This window comes from Marmota flaviventris, chromosome 7 (assembly GCF_047511675.1).
Source record: "Marmota flaviventris isolate mMarFla1 chromosome 7, mMarFla1.hap1, whole genome shotgun sequence".
In the NCBI taxonomy this organism is placed as follows: Eukaryota; Metazoa; Chordata; class Mammalia; order Rodentia; family Sciuridae; genus Marmota; species Marmota flaviventris.
The window spans coordinates 53,032,957-53,049,715 of NC_092504.1; the positions used below are offsets into that span (position 1 = coordinate 53,032,957).

Consider the following 16,759-nt stretch of genomic DNA (forward strand, 5'->3'; position numbering starts at 1 on the left):
GATGTTAGTAAGGAGGGAAATTAGAACTCTTTTTGAATTATCAGTGAAGATGTAAATGTTTGGAAAGCATTCTGGTATATTTGTCAGACTCTTATGTACTTCTGGGTACATATCTCAGAGAAATCTGTAAAGGTTTATAGAATGACCCCATATGAGTGTTTTGTGTATGTTGTACATGCTCTTTGTGATAGTAGGACGTTGAAGCAACCTAGTTGGGTGAAGGAAATATGATGTTTGTTTACTGTGGCTTGTTATGCAGCAGTGGACCAGATGAAAATTCCCAGGATTGAGAAAATACAGTAAGAAACAATACAAGAATTATTCACAATGCTCCTTTCATAAATTAAAAGCAAACACACACATAACAACTCTAGGTTTTTCAGTTACATGCATATCTGGATAACAAGAAAAATTATGGTTGCTCCTATAGTTGAATAAAAACAACCAATAATAATTTAAGAGTTTTTGGAATTTAGATAGTGGAATTAACACACAAAAAGGATTATATGCCTAGGAAATACTTTTATAAGAAATAGTATATGTGTAAGAGTGAAACCTAGTTAAAGATTCTGAAGAAAAAATATTTAAAAATAAGAAAATCCACATTTTTAAAAAATATTCAACTCCTTTTGCTCAGAGTCCTCAGTAGGGAGATTCAAAAGACACCCTTCCCTTTCTGGGGAGACACCCCTTTCACTCTTTTTTACTCTTTTCCCTCCCTCTGTCTCTCCTTCCCTTCCTTCTAGCAAATAAATAAGAAAATGGTTTTGGAACCAGCTATATTTAGATTTAAATCTTGCTATATCACATACTAGAATTATTGTTTATGGCAAGTTAGTTAATATCTCTGATTCTTAGTTTATGTATAAAATTTGATTGGCAATATTCTCTCACACAGCTTTAAGTATCAATGAAACAAATGCATATGCTAAACACTGCTTGGCATTCAATGGACACATCTGTGATCTTCAATAATTATAGCTCAACAAGCCATTACTAAGTATCTACATTGCACAAAGAACATGTGAGTCTCTGGAAATAAAAATTTTAATAATTATGGCCTCTGTCCTTGAGTACTGCCACACACTAGTGGAGGATACTGAGACAATTATACTATCATAAATCACAAAGACTACTGTAAAAGACAGAGAAGAAATTTTCTGTGTAAATAGAACAGGAGACAAAAGAGTCCAGAGAAATCTTCATAGAAAAGGTGACAATTCAGTAATCTTCTCTAATAGGGACTCATCACTTCTATGTCCTTTTGTAAGGCTAGTTATACCCCAATCAAATCCTCACTGGTATTTCTCAAGTGACAATGAAGTCTTTAGTGAGGGGACCAATACATGGTTCTTGTCATTTATAGCTCTAGTGATTACATCAAGGTAGTAAACAGAAAGATTTTTGGTTGCAAAATTCAAAGATTTTCTCTGAATGTTTTTGATAATCATTGATGATATTTATAATTGTGGCTTTCAATGTAGTGATATCCTTTACTTAACTTTTGATAGGTCTGAATAGGGCTTAGAATATAGTTCAGTTCCAGCCTGCTAATTCCATGCATTTGTATATTAGGGTGTGATTGAAATTGAACTAGTGACATTCTTTTGCTTTGGCCTTTCAGGTGGCAGTGATGATTGAATGCTTTTTAGAATTTTGTTTCTTGTGTTATCTGGGATACACCTAAATGAATTTGCCAATTTAAATCAGAAATTGTGTAATGTTGGAAGTATTATATAAAACAATTTAGAATTTATTTGCCATCTGTAGAGCTACAAGATAGCATAAGAAAAGTGTAGAATAATTTGGGCTTTCCTAAAACTTTTGTTTAGATTGTACCCTAATCTTGTTATCTTTTATTCCATCTTGGTTTAATAAACACTTTTGAAAAAAAAGGTGCTGTATTAAAAGATAGTGCCCTCAAATCTGAATAATGCTTCTTAGTAATTGTGAAAATCTCACAGAATTCAAATAGGATGAAATAGAGATTTTAAAAGGTTTTAATATTTCAGGAAACAAACAGCAGAGTGAGCAGTGGTCATAGGTGGGGAAACACAGACCAAGTCCAGAAGAGATGAAAAATGGCTGTTATACTGAGGCTGAAATCACATACTTTGAGAAATAATTTTGGATTAATTTGACATTGAAGGCTTTGGGTATGTAGTAAATATGTGGATTTGAGACAGTGACAAGTCATTGAAAAAAGCTGGTAAGATAATAGATATGGTCAGGGGCACACTTGAGTTCACCATCACTTTCTGGTGATCTTTCTGTATTTAAATGTTATGATTTAGGATATCTTGGTGATACGGTAGGCCTGAAACTAGCAAGTTTTTGTAATGCCAAAGTCTAAAATCTTTCAGTATTAGCAGTGTAACCTTTTTAATACCAACAGGATAATTTTATACAACTTATTTTCCATTGGAAGCTCATTGCCTTAGTATAAGTAATAAATAGTCTTTAGTCACCTCAATTAAGAATTCTTGTGAGGTGTCTTAAATTTATTTTACTTATACTACTTATATTTATTTATAAATGATAATAATTTTTTGTGTGTATGTATTCTCCTTCAAACATTAGAATGAAGTTCCATGAAGGCAAGGTTAGTATTTCATTTATACTTGTGCATATATAACATATAATATTAGGCTTGTCATAAATATCCATATATTTTGATGAACAAATTAATGGCACCTAGCAGTCTCTAGGTCTACCCTCAGTATACTGATCAACTTCCATGATGTAATGTACAAATCTTCCTCCTCAAATATTTAATAGATAGTTATAGTAACATATTTAATCCTACCAACAACACTAAGATATACATAATAGTATTGTCCATAATTTTTTAAAAAATGTGATACATAGGGTTATTTAGTAAATTTTCTAAGTTTTCATAGCTAGGATTTAAATCAAACATTCTGATATATAAATCTTTGTTCTTTTCAATGATGGGTACACTATTATTTGAAACTGAGAACTACAGTAAACTAGTAAGCTAAATAAGAAAAAAGTATTTTGGCTTTAATGAATAGGAAGAAAAACTCACTAATATTCTTTACATTTTTTGTTCTGGCTTTATCCAATCATGATTGGTCCTGAGGGTAATGGGTGGAGTCTTCATGCAACTGCCTACCTTAATTGTTCCCAGAGGGGTTGATAGAAGTGTCCTTACCTTCTGAAGCAGTGAGCTGCCGACAGGATCCATGTGTTACTGATCAGGGTGCCTCCACAGTGGTGGACATTATTGAGTTCAAGACTGACTTGCCATGGCCAGTCACCTTCCTCAGCTAGTGTACCTCCAATGATTCTTTCTTCAGACAGTGTTATTAGGTCTGGCCGGGCCCCACATTCTAAGAGCAAAGATTGTTAATGAGCTGGGAAGAACATGATTCATTTACATTTGGGATTTTGCTGCAGAGCTTTTCCATTACTTATGACTTTGTCTTTTATGGATTTCTCCCCAGGATATGCTAGATTTTCAAAAAGCAGGATCAACATGCTATTATCTTTAGAGTACATGTATGACTATTCTTGCCTATTGATTACATTCTAGAGAACATTTCTAGACATTGGGTTTCAATTCTGGAGCAACTTCAAAATTGTCTAGAATGCTTCATGAATGGTAAGGGTTAGGATTGGTCAGTGACGGATATGACAGCTCAGGATAAAACTCCTGGGAAATTCCCTTCTTCTTCATAAATTGCTATGCATAGTGTGGTTTTCAGACCTGTAGCATGAATATCCCCTAGGAACTTGTTAGAAATACTGACTTCCAGATCCACATCAGGGAACAATTCAGAAGGTACATATTGATGAGAGATACACATTTAATTTGGAAGAAAACTGACTCATCAAACAACTTTCTGAGTGGTATTACAGTTTTATCATTGGAGGTTGCAATACATCTCCAGACCTGATTGTATAACTGGATGTACCCTTGAAAGGGCACATGCTGTAGGGCCACAGAATAGGCCTTAGGGTGAGTGAACATTTCTAGTATGTAGTATACAGGTTTATTTAAATGTCTTAAAAAGCCCGCAAATGCTCTCATTGCCAGAGCTGAAATGGGCTGAGGTAGGCTATTCACATAATTCCTCTCAATTTCTGTGCTTTGTTTTCTCTTATTAATCTATTACCATGCAATTAGAGGTAAACCGCCACCTATTTCTATATTGCTAGACTGGCTGTTAAGTAGTGCCCTGCTTGAATAGGTATTTTTTTTCTTGAAAATTTCCCAAATAGAGGACTAGATTTCCATTAAGAATATGTATGGAACTTAGGTTCCTGTGCTGCATCCTTCCAATAAATTCCCTAGTGAATTATGAAGATACATTTTTATTCAGAATAATCAAGAACTATAGTGAAGTTTAAAAATACCTAGAGAAGTGGTATCACTTTATGAAATTTGTTAAGTATCTGAGAAAGGCCAGTGATCCAGGTACATTTAACTAATTTCTAGCTATATTCTGTAAGCAAGAGAAATAAACAGTATTTTTCTAGGGATTATATCTCTGCTATCCTAGCTTGAAAGTATGGAGGACCATGGTGTTGGAACATATGACTTTCCCTTCAGAAGGTTAAGGACCCAAAACTGACAAGATTTTTCATAATTTTTTCTATTATGGCTATGATTGACCTGAATCCACAACAGAGCAAGCTATCTGGTAGTTAGGAAAAGCTACATAAATGATGTCATCAGACATAATTTGCAAGTTTGCAGAAATGCCACCAAAGAATTGGGTAGTAAAAGCTTCCTAAAACTGCCAAGAAAATCTTCATAAGGTCAACCTGAGTACTGAGTGGTGGTACTCCACTGCTACTTCATTAATTTTTTTTCTAAAAGGAGAAATAGCTCAAACATCACTCCATGGGTCAGTTGGATCAGCAGTGTCTTGTTTCAACAAAAAACCAATGGAATGAATTCAAAATAAAGGTACCACCTGTATAGATACCATCTTGGCAAAGAGCATAACAGACTTGCACTTTTACTCCTTATATTTTAGCAAAACATATTTATAAAAGAATTTCAAAGCTTACCTTGAGTGAAAAAGTTTTCTGTATCGTGGTCAGTAATTGCTAGTGTTTAAAAAAAAGAATGAGACTAAGATCAACAAAATACAAGATAAAAATAATTCCCATCTTAATTTCTTAAAGTGTATATACAGACAAAAAGAATCAGAACCACTGGGAGGATTTGCTGAAATCCTGATTCCTAGGCTCCATCCTCATCAGCTGAAAGAATCTTTGAATCATGGGTCCTAGAAGTCTCTGTTTTTACAACTTTCCTGAATTTATTAAGCACACTAACGTTTGTGCTAAAATGTTTCATCAAATACTTCATATTTCCTTGCTCTCAAGTCACTCATTTTAACTGGAAAATCAGAACATAACTTAGTCATTGGAATATAATATAAAAAATGTTGTAGTAGAAGTTCATTTATTCAAATATTCTTATAAGGACATATTGGTATAGACATATATTGCTCTACTGATACTATTCTAAGTGCTGCAGATTAAACAGTGAACAAATAACAGGGGTCTGCTCATATGTTATTTACATACAGAAATTAATCAAATAATTATTCAAATGAATTCAAAACCAAAGGAAAAGGAGAAAATAGAGATTAACTAATGTTACCAAATAAACACATAAGTTGTCACGGAGGAGGAAATGACATTTGAGTTGGAGGAAATAACATTTGTACAGTATTTTGAAAACCTAGAAGGGATTTGTCAAGTAGATAAGTGGGAGAAGATACTCCACATGGAAGACATAGTGGGCGTAATTGCATGGAGGTATAGGATGTTTGTGGTGTAATAAAGTCAGCAGAGTTATTACATGTGTTGCATGCAGGGGGATGGTGTTGAGCTGGGAAAGAAAACTATAATGGTATCAGATAGTGAAGGCCCCTACATAAACTACAGGACAGTTTCCCCTACATGTCCAGTGGTCATATCAAACTTAATGTGACCAAATTTTATCCAAAATTTGCTTCTTATGTTACATTTGCTCCTTTAGTAAATGACACTACTTCCACTGGCAGCTAGAAAATATTTCAAATTCTCACTTTCTCATCATACTCACATTTTATTGGTCTCCATGTTCTGTACCTTCTAATAACTGCCATTTGAATTATCCTGAGTCTCCTTATCACCTCTCCTTTTAAAAAATTTTTGGTGGTATTAGAGATTGAACCTAGGGGCACTGAGATACATCCCAAGTTTTTATTTAATATTTTGAGACAGGGCTAAGTTGCTCAGGTTGACCAACTTGTGATTCTCCTGCCTTAGCCTTCTGAGTATCTTTCCTATCTTTTTGGTACTACTTTTGTTCATGCTTTCATCATTTGATACTAGTAATAATAACCTTCAAACTGCAATTCTCCACTACCACTTTTGTGCTTTTTCAATTTATCTACCTGTCCAGATTGACCATTTCTAAAAATGTATGTTGGATCAAATCCCCCTATACTTTCAAAGTTCTAAAACTGGATTTTCATGTTCTCTAAAACCAAGTTATGCAGTTATTTCCATCTAGAAGTGTTACGGGGTTTAGGTATCATGTTTGCTTTGAAAGCTTCAGTGGAGCCACATCATCCTTTTTGGAAGCAGGAAATAAATAAAGCTGTGTATTCTTCATTATTTGAATAACAGTGACTTAGGTTTTAACCCTGACTGCCACATGCTAAACATATGACCCTGAGCAATTATACATCCTTTCTAAGTGGGGATATTATAAGTGTCTATGGGATATGGATGTTGTGTGGATTAAATTAAGGAAATGCTATTTAATATTTCAAAACCAAATTCCATCCACTCTTCTTGATGAATCATTTGCTGAGAAATACCAAGAACTCTAGTCTCGTTGTTTTCTGAATTTTGGCAGCAGTCACTGTTGTTTGGTCCTTGGGTGCTTGGTCATATGTTCTCTTGATTGTCAAGTCTGCTATTTTGACTGCTATCTTGCTTTGGATGTCTTTTGCTTCAACTGTATTATGGGGTTTTGGGGGTAGAAATAACCATTGTATCCTCACATTATGTAACATAATGCTAAACAATGAACAAACACTTGGGAAGTGCTTTTGAAAGAATTTCTTCATGTGTCAGAACAGAAGTAATATTCAGTTGCTTAAGTAACCCGTGGTGCTTGGGCATCAGGAGGCAGAACACAGACCATGGAGTTGGAGCTGTGTCTTTGAATTCTTTCCTATGTGGTTAACTCTTTAGTTGCAGGCAGAAGAGAAGAGAGTCCATAGTGGGGAATGGAGACATTTGGAGAACTTGGGGAACAATCACTGTCTAATTGTTTACCAACAAACTGGAAAGCATTCTAATACTTTAACAACTAGTACTGCTGTAGCTAGTACAGGCTGCATACTAGCCCAGTGTGAGATCCATGAAAATCCTTTTAATTTTGAGTTCCTTTTGAGGAAATCAAGGCTACTTAAGCTAGTAGTAAAAGGCAAAGTTGGTGGGGTATCCTTTATTAAGTAATTCATTTCTTTCAGTCATTCAACAATTGCTTATTGAATAACTATTCTATACTAGATACTGGGTGGTAGAAGAACAGCAAAAGTGAACAAAGCAGAACAGTTCTTGCCTTTAGGAAACTTAAGGAATAGAATGGATCCAAACAAAAATCATACAGATGGTTACATAAATTAATATATCTATTGTGAAAGACAGCCTAGAGATGGCTCAGAATCTTAGAAATAGAAACTACCTACTATGTGATTCAGCTATCCCACTACTGGGTATATATCCAAAGAAAATGAAATCAGTTGTTAAAGTAACATCTGTACATCATGTTTACTGAAGCACTGTTCACTATAGCAAAGATGTGGAATCAATGTAGGTATATATCAACAGATGAATGTGAAAAAGTGTGGTATATAAACACAGTAGAATATTATTCACCCATAAAAATGAAATTCTGTCATTTGTAGCAGTATGGACAGAACCAAAGGATGTTATTTTAAGTGAAATTAAGTCAGGCACAGAAAGATACTGCATATTCTCACTTATTTGTGGAAGTTCAAAAGTTGACTTCAAAAGAATAATGATTACCAGGTCCTGGAAAGGATGTCAGGGAGAGAGAGAGAGAGAGAGAGAGAGAGAGAGAGAGAGAGAGAGAGAGAGAGAGAGAGAAAGAAATGATAGACAATGGGTTCAGGGATGGAGCTGGATAAGAGAAATAATTTCTAAAGTTCTATAGCATTGTAGGACAACTATGTTGACAATTGAATATTTCAAGATAGCTAATGGGATTTTAAATGTCCCTGATACAAAGAAATATCATGTCTGAGGTGATAGATATGCCAGTTACCCTGATCTAATCATTGTACATTATATGTATATACTAAAATGCCAATGTACCTCGTACGTATGTGTAATTACTGTTTGTCAATTAAAAATAAAAATGCATTTTTAAAAATCAGGGATTGAACTCAGAGGCACTTGACCACTGAGCCACATTCTCAGCCCTATTTTGTATTTTATTTAGAGACAGGGTCTCACTGAGTTGCTTAGTGCCTCACTTTGGCTTTGAACTTGTGATCCTCCTGCCTCAGTCTCCCAAGCCACTGGGATTAAAAATACATTTTTTTTTAAAAGAAGCATTATCACAATTCCCTTATGTAGCCCTGAAACATCAGGACAAGCTTCCATTTTACAAAGTAGAAAACTGAAACTGAAAATCTTAGATTCTTTAAAATTAGTTGCTGTTCAAACATTGCCTTAAAGGATCAACCTAAGCAATTTCAGCAAGATAGTGAATTTATATAATACCAAGTTTGCTTTCTTACCTCGTTTTATTATATACAAGTCTCAAACAGAATGGAAAAAGGCATGTTGGAACAAATTAAAATATATTGCCCTCATATGAACACTAGAAAAGAGATCTCCCATGTTGAAATTATTCCATTTAAAAAGAAAATAGTATGTTTTAAGATAAAAAAATCATTGAAAAGTAAAAAAATAGAATGTTTATATTAGAAAGGTATATACTATATATAGTTAGCTTTTAATATATTGTTTTTATAAAGTTAATAATTTTAAAGAAAGAAAAGCCAGCCTCTGCTTTAAATAGAGATTTAAATTTGAATTAGTAAACTTCAGAGATATATTGAAATAAAATGGTATAAAAAATGGTACTTGCATGTTATCCCAGTTGAAGGATTTATTTCCAAGTTTCCAGAGTTATTCTGCATTTGTTGTAAAATAGCCTGAACTCTGCCTTTCATTGATCCCCCATTGTTACCTCTAGTGCATCGAAATTTCATGACAACATCTGCTATCACACCACCACTACCATTTGGCCTGTAAACCATAAAGATATTTTTAAGTGGATAATTATTATATTGATACTGCTTATATATTTTTCTCGATTGAACTTTTTTAAAGAATTCACTTGAGGAATTTGCCTTTAGAACAGTTACATAATGGTATTTGAATAAGTAATAATAGATCAAAATTCTGTTCCCAAAATTCAATTTCAATGCACAGTACACTGTACCCACCACAGTATAGCAGGCTTTGAAGTTGGAATGTCATAGCCTTTTACTGTATGACTTTAAGCTTTCTGTATCTATGACTTCTCATACATAAAACAGTTATGCACAAAGTTTGGGGAAAAGTACATACCATATCCTAAGTGCATTGTAATGTTAGCTATTATTAGACTTTAGCAATCTGAAAAAACCCCTCATCTCCTTAAGCAAATATCTACTTAAACAAACTTACAAACAGGAGACTTTCAAGATTATGTGACAGAGAAGTTTAATTTAACTTGTTTGGAATTTAGACCTATTCATCTGTTATAGCATCAAATTTTAACTTTTATAGTCATATGTTAAGATTTTATAGCCCATTTCAATTAGCCAAGGATACTTCATTCCTAGAAATGAAACTTGATATCTTTGTTAAAGGTTCTGATTATCTAAAACCTAGATAAATTGCACATTATGTTAGTTACCATATTAATTACCACATAAACTATGACCTCCACTTGACTTTGTCAAAATTTCTACCTCAAACAAGAGTGTATGGGAGACACTGCTCCAAAGCCTCACTAATATTTGATATAATCAGGCTATAATTTAATTCGTACAATTAAATGAGTTAAAATGATATTCTTTAGTTTTACTTTTATAGTAGTAAATCACATAGGTTCTAGAATCAAAACTGGCTAAATTCAAATCCCAATGCTAATTTCCATTAGCTCTGGAATCACTAGCAAGTTACTTAATTTCTTCATGCCTCAGTTTCCTCTGATAATCAAAGTGCTTCTTTGGTAGAGTAATAATGAAGATCAAATAAATTAATTGATACAAAACAGCCTTTTTTGAATATTTATTTATAATTTTCATCATTCATTAAAGATCCCTCATCCTTGAGTCACAAATTCATATTTTTTTCCTATTGTTTCTTGGTCTTTTTCTTATTTATTTAATTATTAGTATAGATACCAATAATTTGTCCACTTCCTCAGTTGCAAACATATTCTCCTTGTATATAATGTATCTTTACACTTTCTTCTCTTTTCTTCTCCCTCTTCATCTTCCTCTCCCTCCCTCCCTCTCTCTCTCTCTCTCACCAAGGATTGAACCCGGGGATGCTTAACAACTGAGTCACATTCCCAGCACTTTTTGTATTTTATTTAGAGACAGGGTCTCACTGAGTTTTTATTTAGGGCTTCACTAAATTGCCAAGGCTAGCTTTGAACTTGAAATCCTCCTACCTCAACCTCCCCAGTTGTTGGAATTATAGATGTGCAGCCACCATACCTGGCTACACTTTCTTTTTAGTATCCTTTGTTAGGGAAAATCAATTCTAAAATGTCTTATTTAAAAAAACCTTTTATTCTCCCATATTTTCTTGTTAAAATTTTAAGTTTTTAATATTAATATTCAGGTTTTAAGCTTATGTATGTATGAGCTAGAGATTTTATTTTTTTATATGAACCATTTTCTTTCAGGTTTGTGTCTGCACTTCTGTGATACTTTGTTTACATAGGTCTGTGAGTCTGGATGATTCATTCTGTTCCTTCCTATTAAACTTAATAATTATGTTCATAAAATCCACTGCTATGAATTTGTTTGCTTCTCCTTGTTTAATATATTTTGAGGACATATTATTAGGTGCCTATATGCTTAGAAGAATTTTATCTTCCTTATGAACTATTTCTTTTGTCTAAACATTTTACTTTATCCCTAGTTAATTTTTTTTTCATTTTAAAATTTCAAGTCTGATATTAGTATGGCTACATTGGCTTTCTTGTGGTTATTATTTGCTTAATATAAATGTAAGTCTGTTGAATGTTCTAGTATATATCACTTAATATTCATATTTTAAAATTTTGGGATATTAATGATTTTCTTCATCTTCATGTGAGCTTAACTTGCATTTGAAATGAAAATCGTAATACTTTATCTAACATTTCCAGTTATTGTATATGGAAAGGGTTTTTTAAAAAAATATTTACTTTCATGTTGCTAGACAAGAAAGTTGTAATTGTATGTTCAGTGTCACTGCTTCATCCAAACTTAAATATTAATGAGAATGGCAACTCTGAACCCCAGTCACAGCTAATATTGAAAGAGAACAGAAACTTGTAATAGAAGTAAGCACAAGAAGGTGCTTATTTAATATTTGAGTGTAAATATTAAATTAGTTCCTGGAGTTAATAGTAATTTGGAATTGGCAACTAAGATGGGATGGGGAAACCAAGAGGCATATGAAAGCATCAAACCAACTTTGCCTAAAGCACTTTGAAGAATACTTTATCAACTTATTAAGTTGAAGATATTCCAAACTAAAGATCTAGAAATTACACTTTTAGATATATATTCTTGATGAACCTTCTCATATGTAAATGTGTAAAGAATGCTTATTGTAGGGTTGTTTAGAATGTCCAAAGATTTAAAAAGTTGATACACATTGAATGTTGAGTGAATAAATAAACTGTGGATGTTCACTCAATAACATAATAAAATAAATGAATATACAACAGTAAAAATGAATCAACTAGGTTTAGCTGTATTAACCTTGATTCACGTAAAAAGAAATTTGAGAAAATTTGTAGAAAATAGTGTATAACTTATTTATATAAAGTTGAAAAACATTCAAAACAACTCTATGTTAGCTATAAATATATTCACATACAATAAAAATATAGGAGCATGCATGAGAGAACCATTATGGAATCTTCTTTCACAGTCAACATCCAGCCCTATTAACCCTACTTTAAAGATTTATCTGAATCTCATTATCATTGCTTTTTTGCCACCATTGCTATCATCCTAATCGAGGTAACCAAAATCTCTGTTCTACATTATTGAAATTTCTCTATGAATTCTCCTGCTTTGAGTCATGCCTCCTTAATTTATGCTACATGCAGCAGTGTAAAGATCATTTAAAATCTGTGTCGCTAAAATTGGTTTCCTATCTCATTCAGAGTAAAACCTAAAGTCCTTTATTATGTTCCATAAGACCTGTATAACCTTGTCTTTGGTTAGATCTCTGATGGTGATCATCTCCTACACCTTGCTCCTATTTACTCCATCATAGCCACAATCCTTTCTGTTTGTTGATGACCTCATACACATTCTCACATCAAGTACTTGCTGGTTTCTTTGCCTGGAATGCTTTTTTTCCCCTTATATTTGCAATGCTTATTTTTGTCAGAGAAGACTTTCCTGTTCATCTCCTATTAAAAACAAACATATAAAAACAAAACAAACAACAACAACAACAAAAACCAACCTTCCTGTCTATCTCTAATCCTTATCTCCTTATCCTTTATTTTTCTTCATGATGAATATCACATCTGGTGTGTGTGTGTGTGTGTGTGTGTGTGTGTGTGTGTGTGTGTGTTTACTTTGTACCAGGGATTGAACCAGGGCACTTAACCACTGAGCCACATCCTCAGCCTTTATTTTTTAATTTTTAACTTTTGGACAGAATCTCATTAAGTTGCTTAAAGCATTGCTAAGTTTCTGAGGCTGGCTTTGAACCTGCCATCCTACTACTTTAGCCTCCTGAGCTTCTGGAATTACAGGTGTGCACCATCTTTCCCTGCTCAAACTGGCCAATCTTAAACCTGATTATCCTACCTCACTGTTCCTTCATTCAGAAACCTTAGCAGAGGCTTTTGCTTACTATTGCTCCTCTCTCCTCTGCCTCCTGACTGACCTCTGCTTCCCATGTGCCCTTCCAACCCTCAATCAAGTATGGCATGTCCATTCCTCTTGGAAACTGTGAATAATAAATTTTTCAATGGTAATTGTTTCCTGAGTTTTTGGTATTATTTATTCCAAATTTTCTGTCAACATACTGTATTTTAAAGCAGAAGATAAAGTGGTGTGTGTGTGTGAAGGGGAATATGTATGCATTAAAGTTTCAGGTACAGGAAGACAGATTTTATAAAGATCTAGAGGTAAGCAAAAGCGAAGAACTGAAAGAAGTTTAGTGGGGCCAGTGAATAAAGAACAAGGAGAGTAATGAAAGACATCCCTGGATATGGAGATGAGAAAAGAAGTCAGATAAAGGAAGGTTTAATAAACTTATTGAAATGTATGTATATAACATATGTGTGTGTTTATCTCACATATATGTGTGTTTGTATATCTCACATATATATATGTATCAGGATGCATATATATTACATATACTATAAATTGATATGTCCATACATATAAAGAATACATATATCTTTAATATAGATATATAATGTGTGTATGTATATATATATATATATATATATAGTTATATTTATATGTATAAAATCTCATATATAATATGGGTGAAGAGTTGCCATTAGGAGGGCTTTAACTCTGGGTATAGGATGTTTGAATTTTTGTTTTAAAAAATCTTTCTCTCTGTTACATGGAGTGTGGAGTGGAGTAAGACTGTAGGGTTGGAGGTACCTCATACTCCAGGAGTAAAATGGATGATAGAAGTGTATTTGAAGAAGAGTTACAGATCTGGGAGATAGTCAGGAAATAGAACTTTTAAGGATTAAATGATGAGATATGTGGGTTTAAGAGAGAGGTAGGAATTAAAGATGAGTCCTTGATTTCTTTCTTGAGCAACTAGGTTGATGGTGATGTCATCGACGGAGATAGGCATCGCTAGAAGAATAGCATATCTGAGGAGTGAAGATAGGTTCAGGTTTGCATACATTAAAGTTGAGTTGTCTGTAAGATATTCATGTTATAGTATCAAGAGATGACTCTGTGTGTCTAGAGATGAAAGAGGACTGGCCCAGAGATAGAACTTTGAGGCAAATAAACATAGTTGGTGATAAAGCCATTGAAAAGAGAGAATGTGAACTGAGAAGATGCATGGCTCACAGTATAGCCTGCTGCTCAATAATATTTGAGGAATGTACAGAGAAAGGACAAGAGGTGGCAAAGGAAATTGAGCAGCTAGAAGTAAGAGGAGAATCGAGGCTGTGTAGGGTCATAGGAACCAAGGGATGACATTATGGATAGGCAGCAGTGCCAAATACTGTTGAGAGGTGCAAGAGGAGTGCTAATATGGTTTATTTGTATTTTGTACTTTGGCTGTCTTTGTTGAATTTGGCAAGAGCAGTGTGTATTCTGTGGTGTCATCAAGAACAAAATTGCAGTAGATTGAATAGTAAGTGTGAAATTAACAAAGGAGAGGAAATTCACATGGTTGATTTAGTCATATAAGTTTTGAGGGCTTAAACAGTTGAGCATTAATAACTGGTACAGATGCTTTTACAACAGTGTAGTAAGGTGAATATGCAGTGAAATGATTATGCTTTTGGAAAATACCCTTCCCACAGACTTTTAACTCCCAGGAGTTAAAGAAGTAGGAACAGTCTGTGGGAAGGGTATTTTCCAAAATACCTAGAGCTATGTGCTTAATTTTTATAAATGAGTTCTTGAGAAGAACAGTATAATTTCTCTGCCTATCAAAGAACTTTTGTATATTATTTGAAGGACTGAGTAATGTGTACATTTAAGATGTTTTGGGTAGGGTCAGTCAATCAGGTTGACTATATTAGTTGGAGGAGAGGATCAACCTAATAATATCACATGGACATGTACATATTTAACTAAGACAGGAACTGTAAAAACCTAGCACACATACTCCTGCTCGTATTAGTCCATGACAGAAATGTCATAGATTTGGCTGCAACATCCTTTTATTACAGCATTCCAGCCAGATGAAATTAAAAAGCCACTTCTGATGTTGGTTATCATCCAGAACTGAAGCAGTATGCACCTCCAGGAGACATATTTTACGTAAACTGCATTGTAAATGCCATCTGGATTCAGATGACTCTATTATAGTACCTTTATTCCAAGTTTCCTTCCTTCTCCATTAAGAACTGAAGTCATTTGGTACTCATATTAGTAGCAAAATAAGCCATATAAGATATTTTTGAAATTTTTAAAAGTTGTCCAGGATTATATTTTTATATTGTTACAGTAAACTTCATGAGCATGCCATTTATTATCTGTGGTATGAACAAAAGTCAAATGTGACAAATTTCATTTATGCTTATATAGTTTTTGTTATAGTTTCACTCACCTCAGTTTGACAACATGAGCTCTCATGAACTGATTTCTTAAATTTGACTCTCGCAATGTTTTAGCAATCTGTAGAAATACAAGGAAAAATACTTTCTATAATTACATTTCTTTCTTTCTTTTCTCCCAACCTTCAATGTAGAACTTAAGTTAATGAGGAATAGAGGCCTAAATTTTCAATTGAGTTTACTTCAGTTTAATCACAAAAGCATGGGATTGACTCAGGCAGGCTCTATAACCTTTTAATGTATTGTGCTTTTCTTCCTCTATTAAGCAGAGATGATAGTGACAGCATGTGTCTTTACTAGACCTCATCCAAATTGCATCAGATATTTTACTTTATGAGAGCTTGTTTTGTGACTTGGCAAATATTTCTTTTTTTGAATTTTTAAAATTTTTTATTTGTTTTAATTAGTTATATATGAAAGTAGAGTGCACTTATATACTTTGATATATTATACATAGATGGAATATAATTTCTCATTTTTCTGAGTATATACATATTGTAGAATCACATTGGTCATACAGTCACATACATGCATAAAGTAATAATATCTGTTTCATTCTACTATCTTTCTTATCCCCACATTCCCTGCCTTCCCCTCCTTCACTTCCCTTTACCTAATCTAAGGTAATGCTATTCTTTTTTTTTTGTATTACAATTCTTAACACACACATATATACCTCAATTTTTGTATCTTTGTATATAAAGTATGTTGACACCCAATTCAAGTCTTCATACATGTACTTTGTACAATGATGTCCATCACATTCCACCATCCTTGCTAATCCCATGTTCCCTCTCTTTCCCTCCCACCCCTCTTCCCTATCTAGAATTCATCTATTCCTCCCAATCCCACTATGGGTCAACCTCCTTATATCAGAGAAAACATTTGGTATTTGTTTTTTTTGGGATTGGCTGACTTCACTTAGCATTATCTTCTCTAAGGGACTTGGCAGATGTTTCTAAGGGTATTGGTGTAACAGCCAAATTAACACTAGAGAAGTTCACTCGTACAAGTTACCATGTGTGATACCCAACAGCTATTTCTAAAATGGATAAAACTAGATTAAAGCAGATTAAATGAGTAGCAATGGAAAGCCTGAAGAGAATGGGAAAAGAAGCAAAGGACAGTCTTTTCCTTGTCATTTCTGATTTATGACTAAGCTCAAGAGGTTATTTTTAGCATTAT

The 16,759-nt window shown here is 33.6% G+C and overlaps 1 protein-coding gene across 1 annotated transcript in view; it reads right to left on the reverse strand.

The window, feature by feature from the left end:
* Positions 1–16,759, reverse strand: part of Tmprss11d (transmembrane serine protease 11D) — a gene marked incomplete at its 5' end in the record, with an annotated part of 36,260 nt that overhangs the window by 11,640 nt on the left and 7,861 nt on the right. Inside the window, 4 exons of the mRNA XM_027947346.2 lie at positions 3,176–3,353; positions 5,041–5,079; positions 9,161–9,321; positions 15,568–15,635. Of these exons, the coding sequence (XP_027803147.1) occupies positions 3,176–3,353; positions 5,041–5,079; positions 9,161–9,321; positions 15,568–15,635 (446 nt within the window). The remainder of the gene's footprint in view (positions 1–3,175; positions 3,354–5,040; positions 5,080–9,160; positions 9,322–15,567; positions 15,636–16,759) is intronic.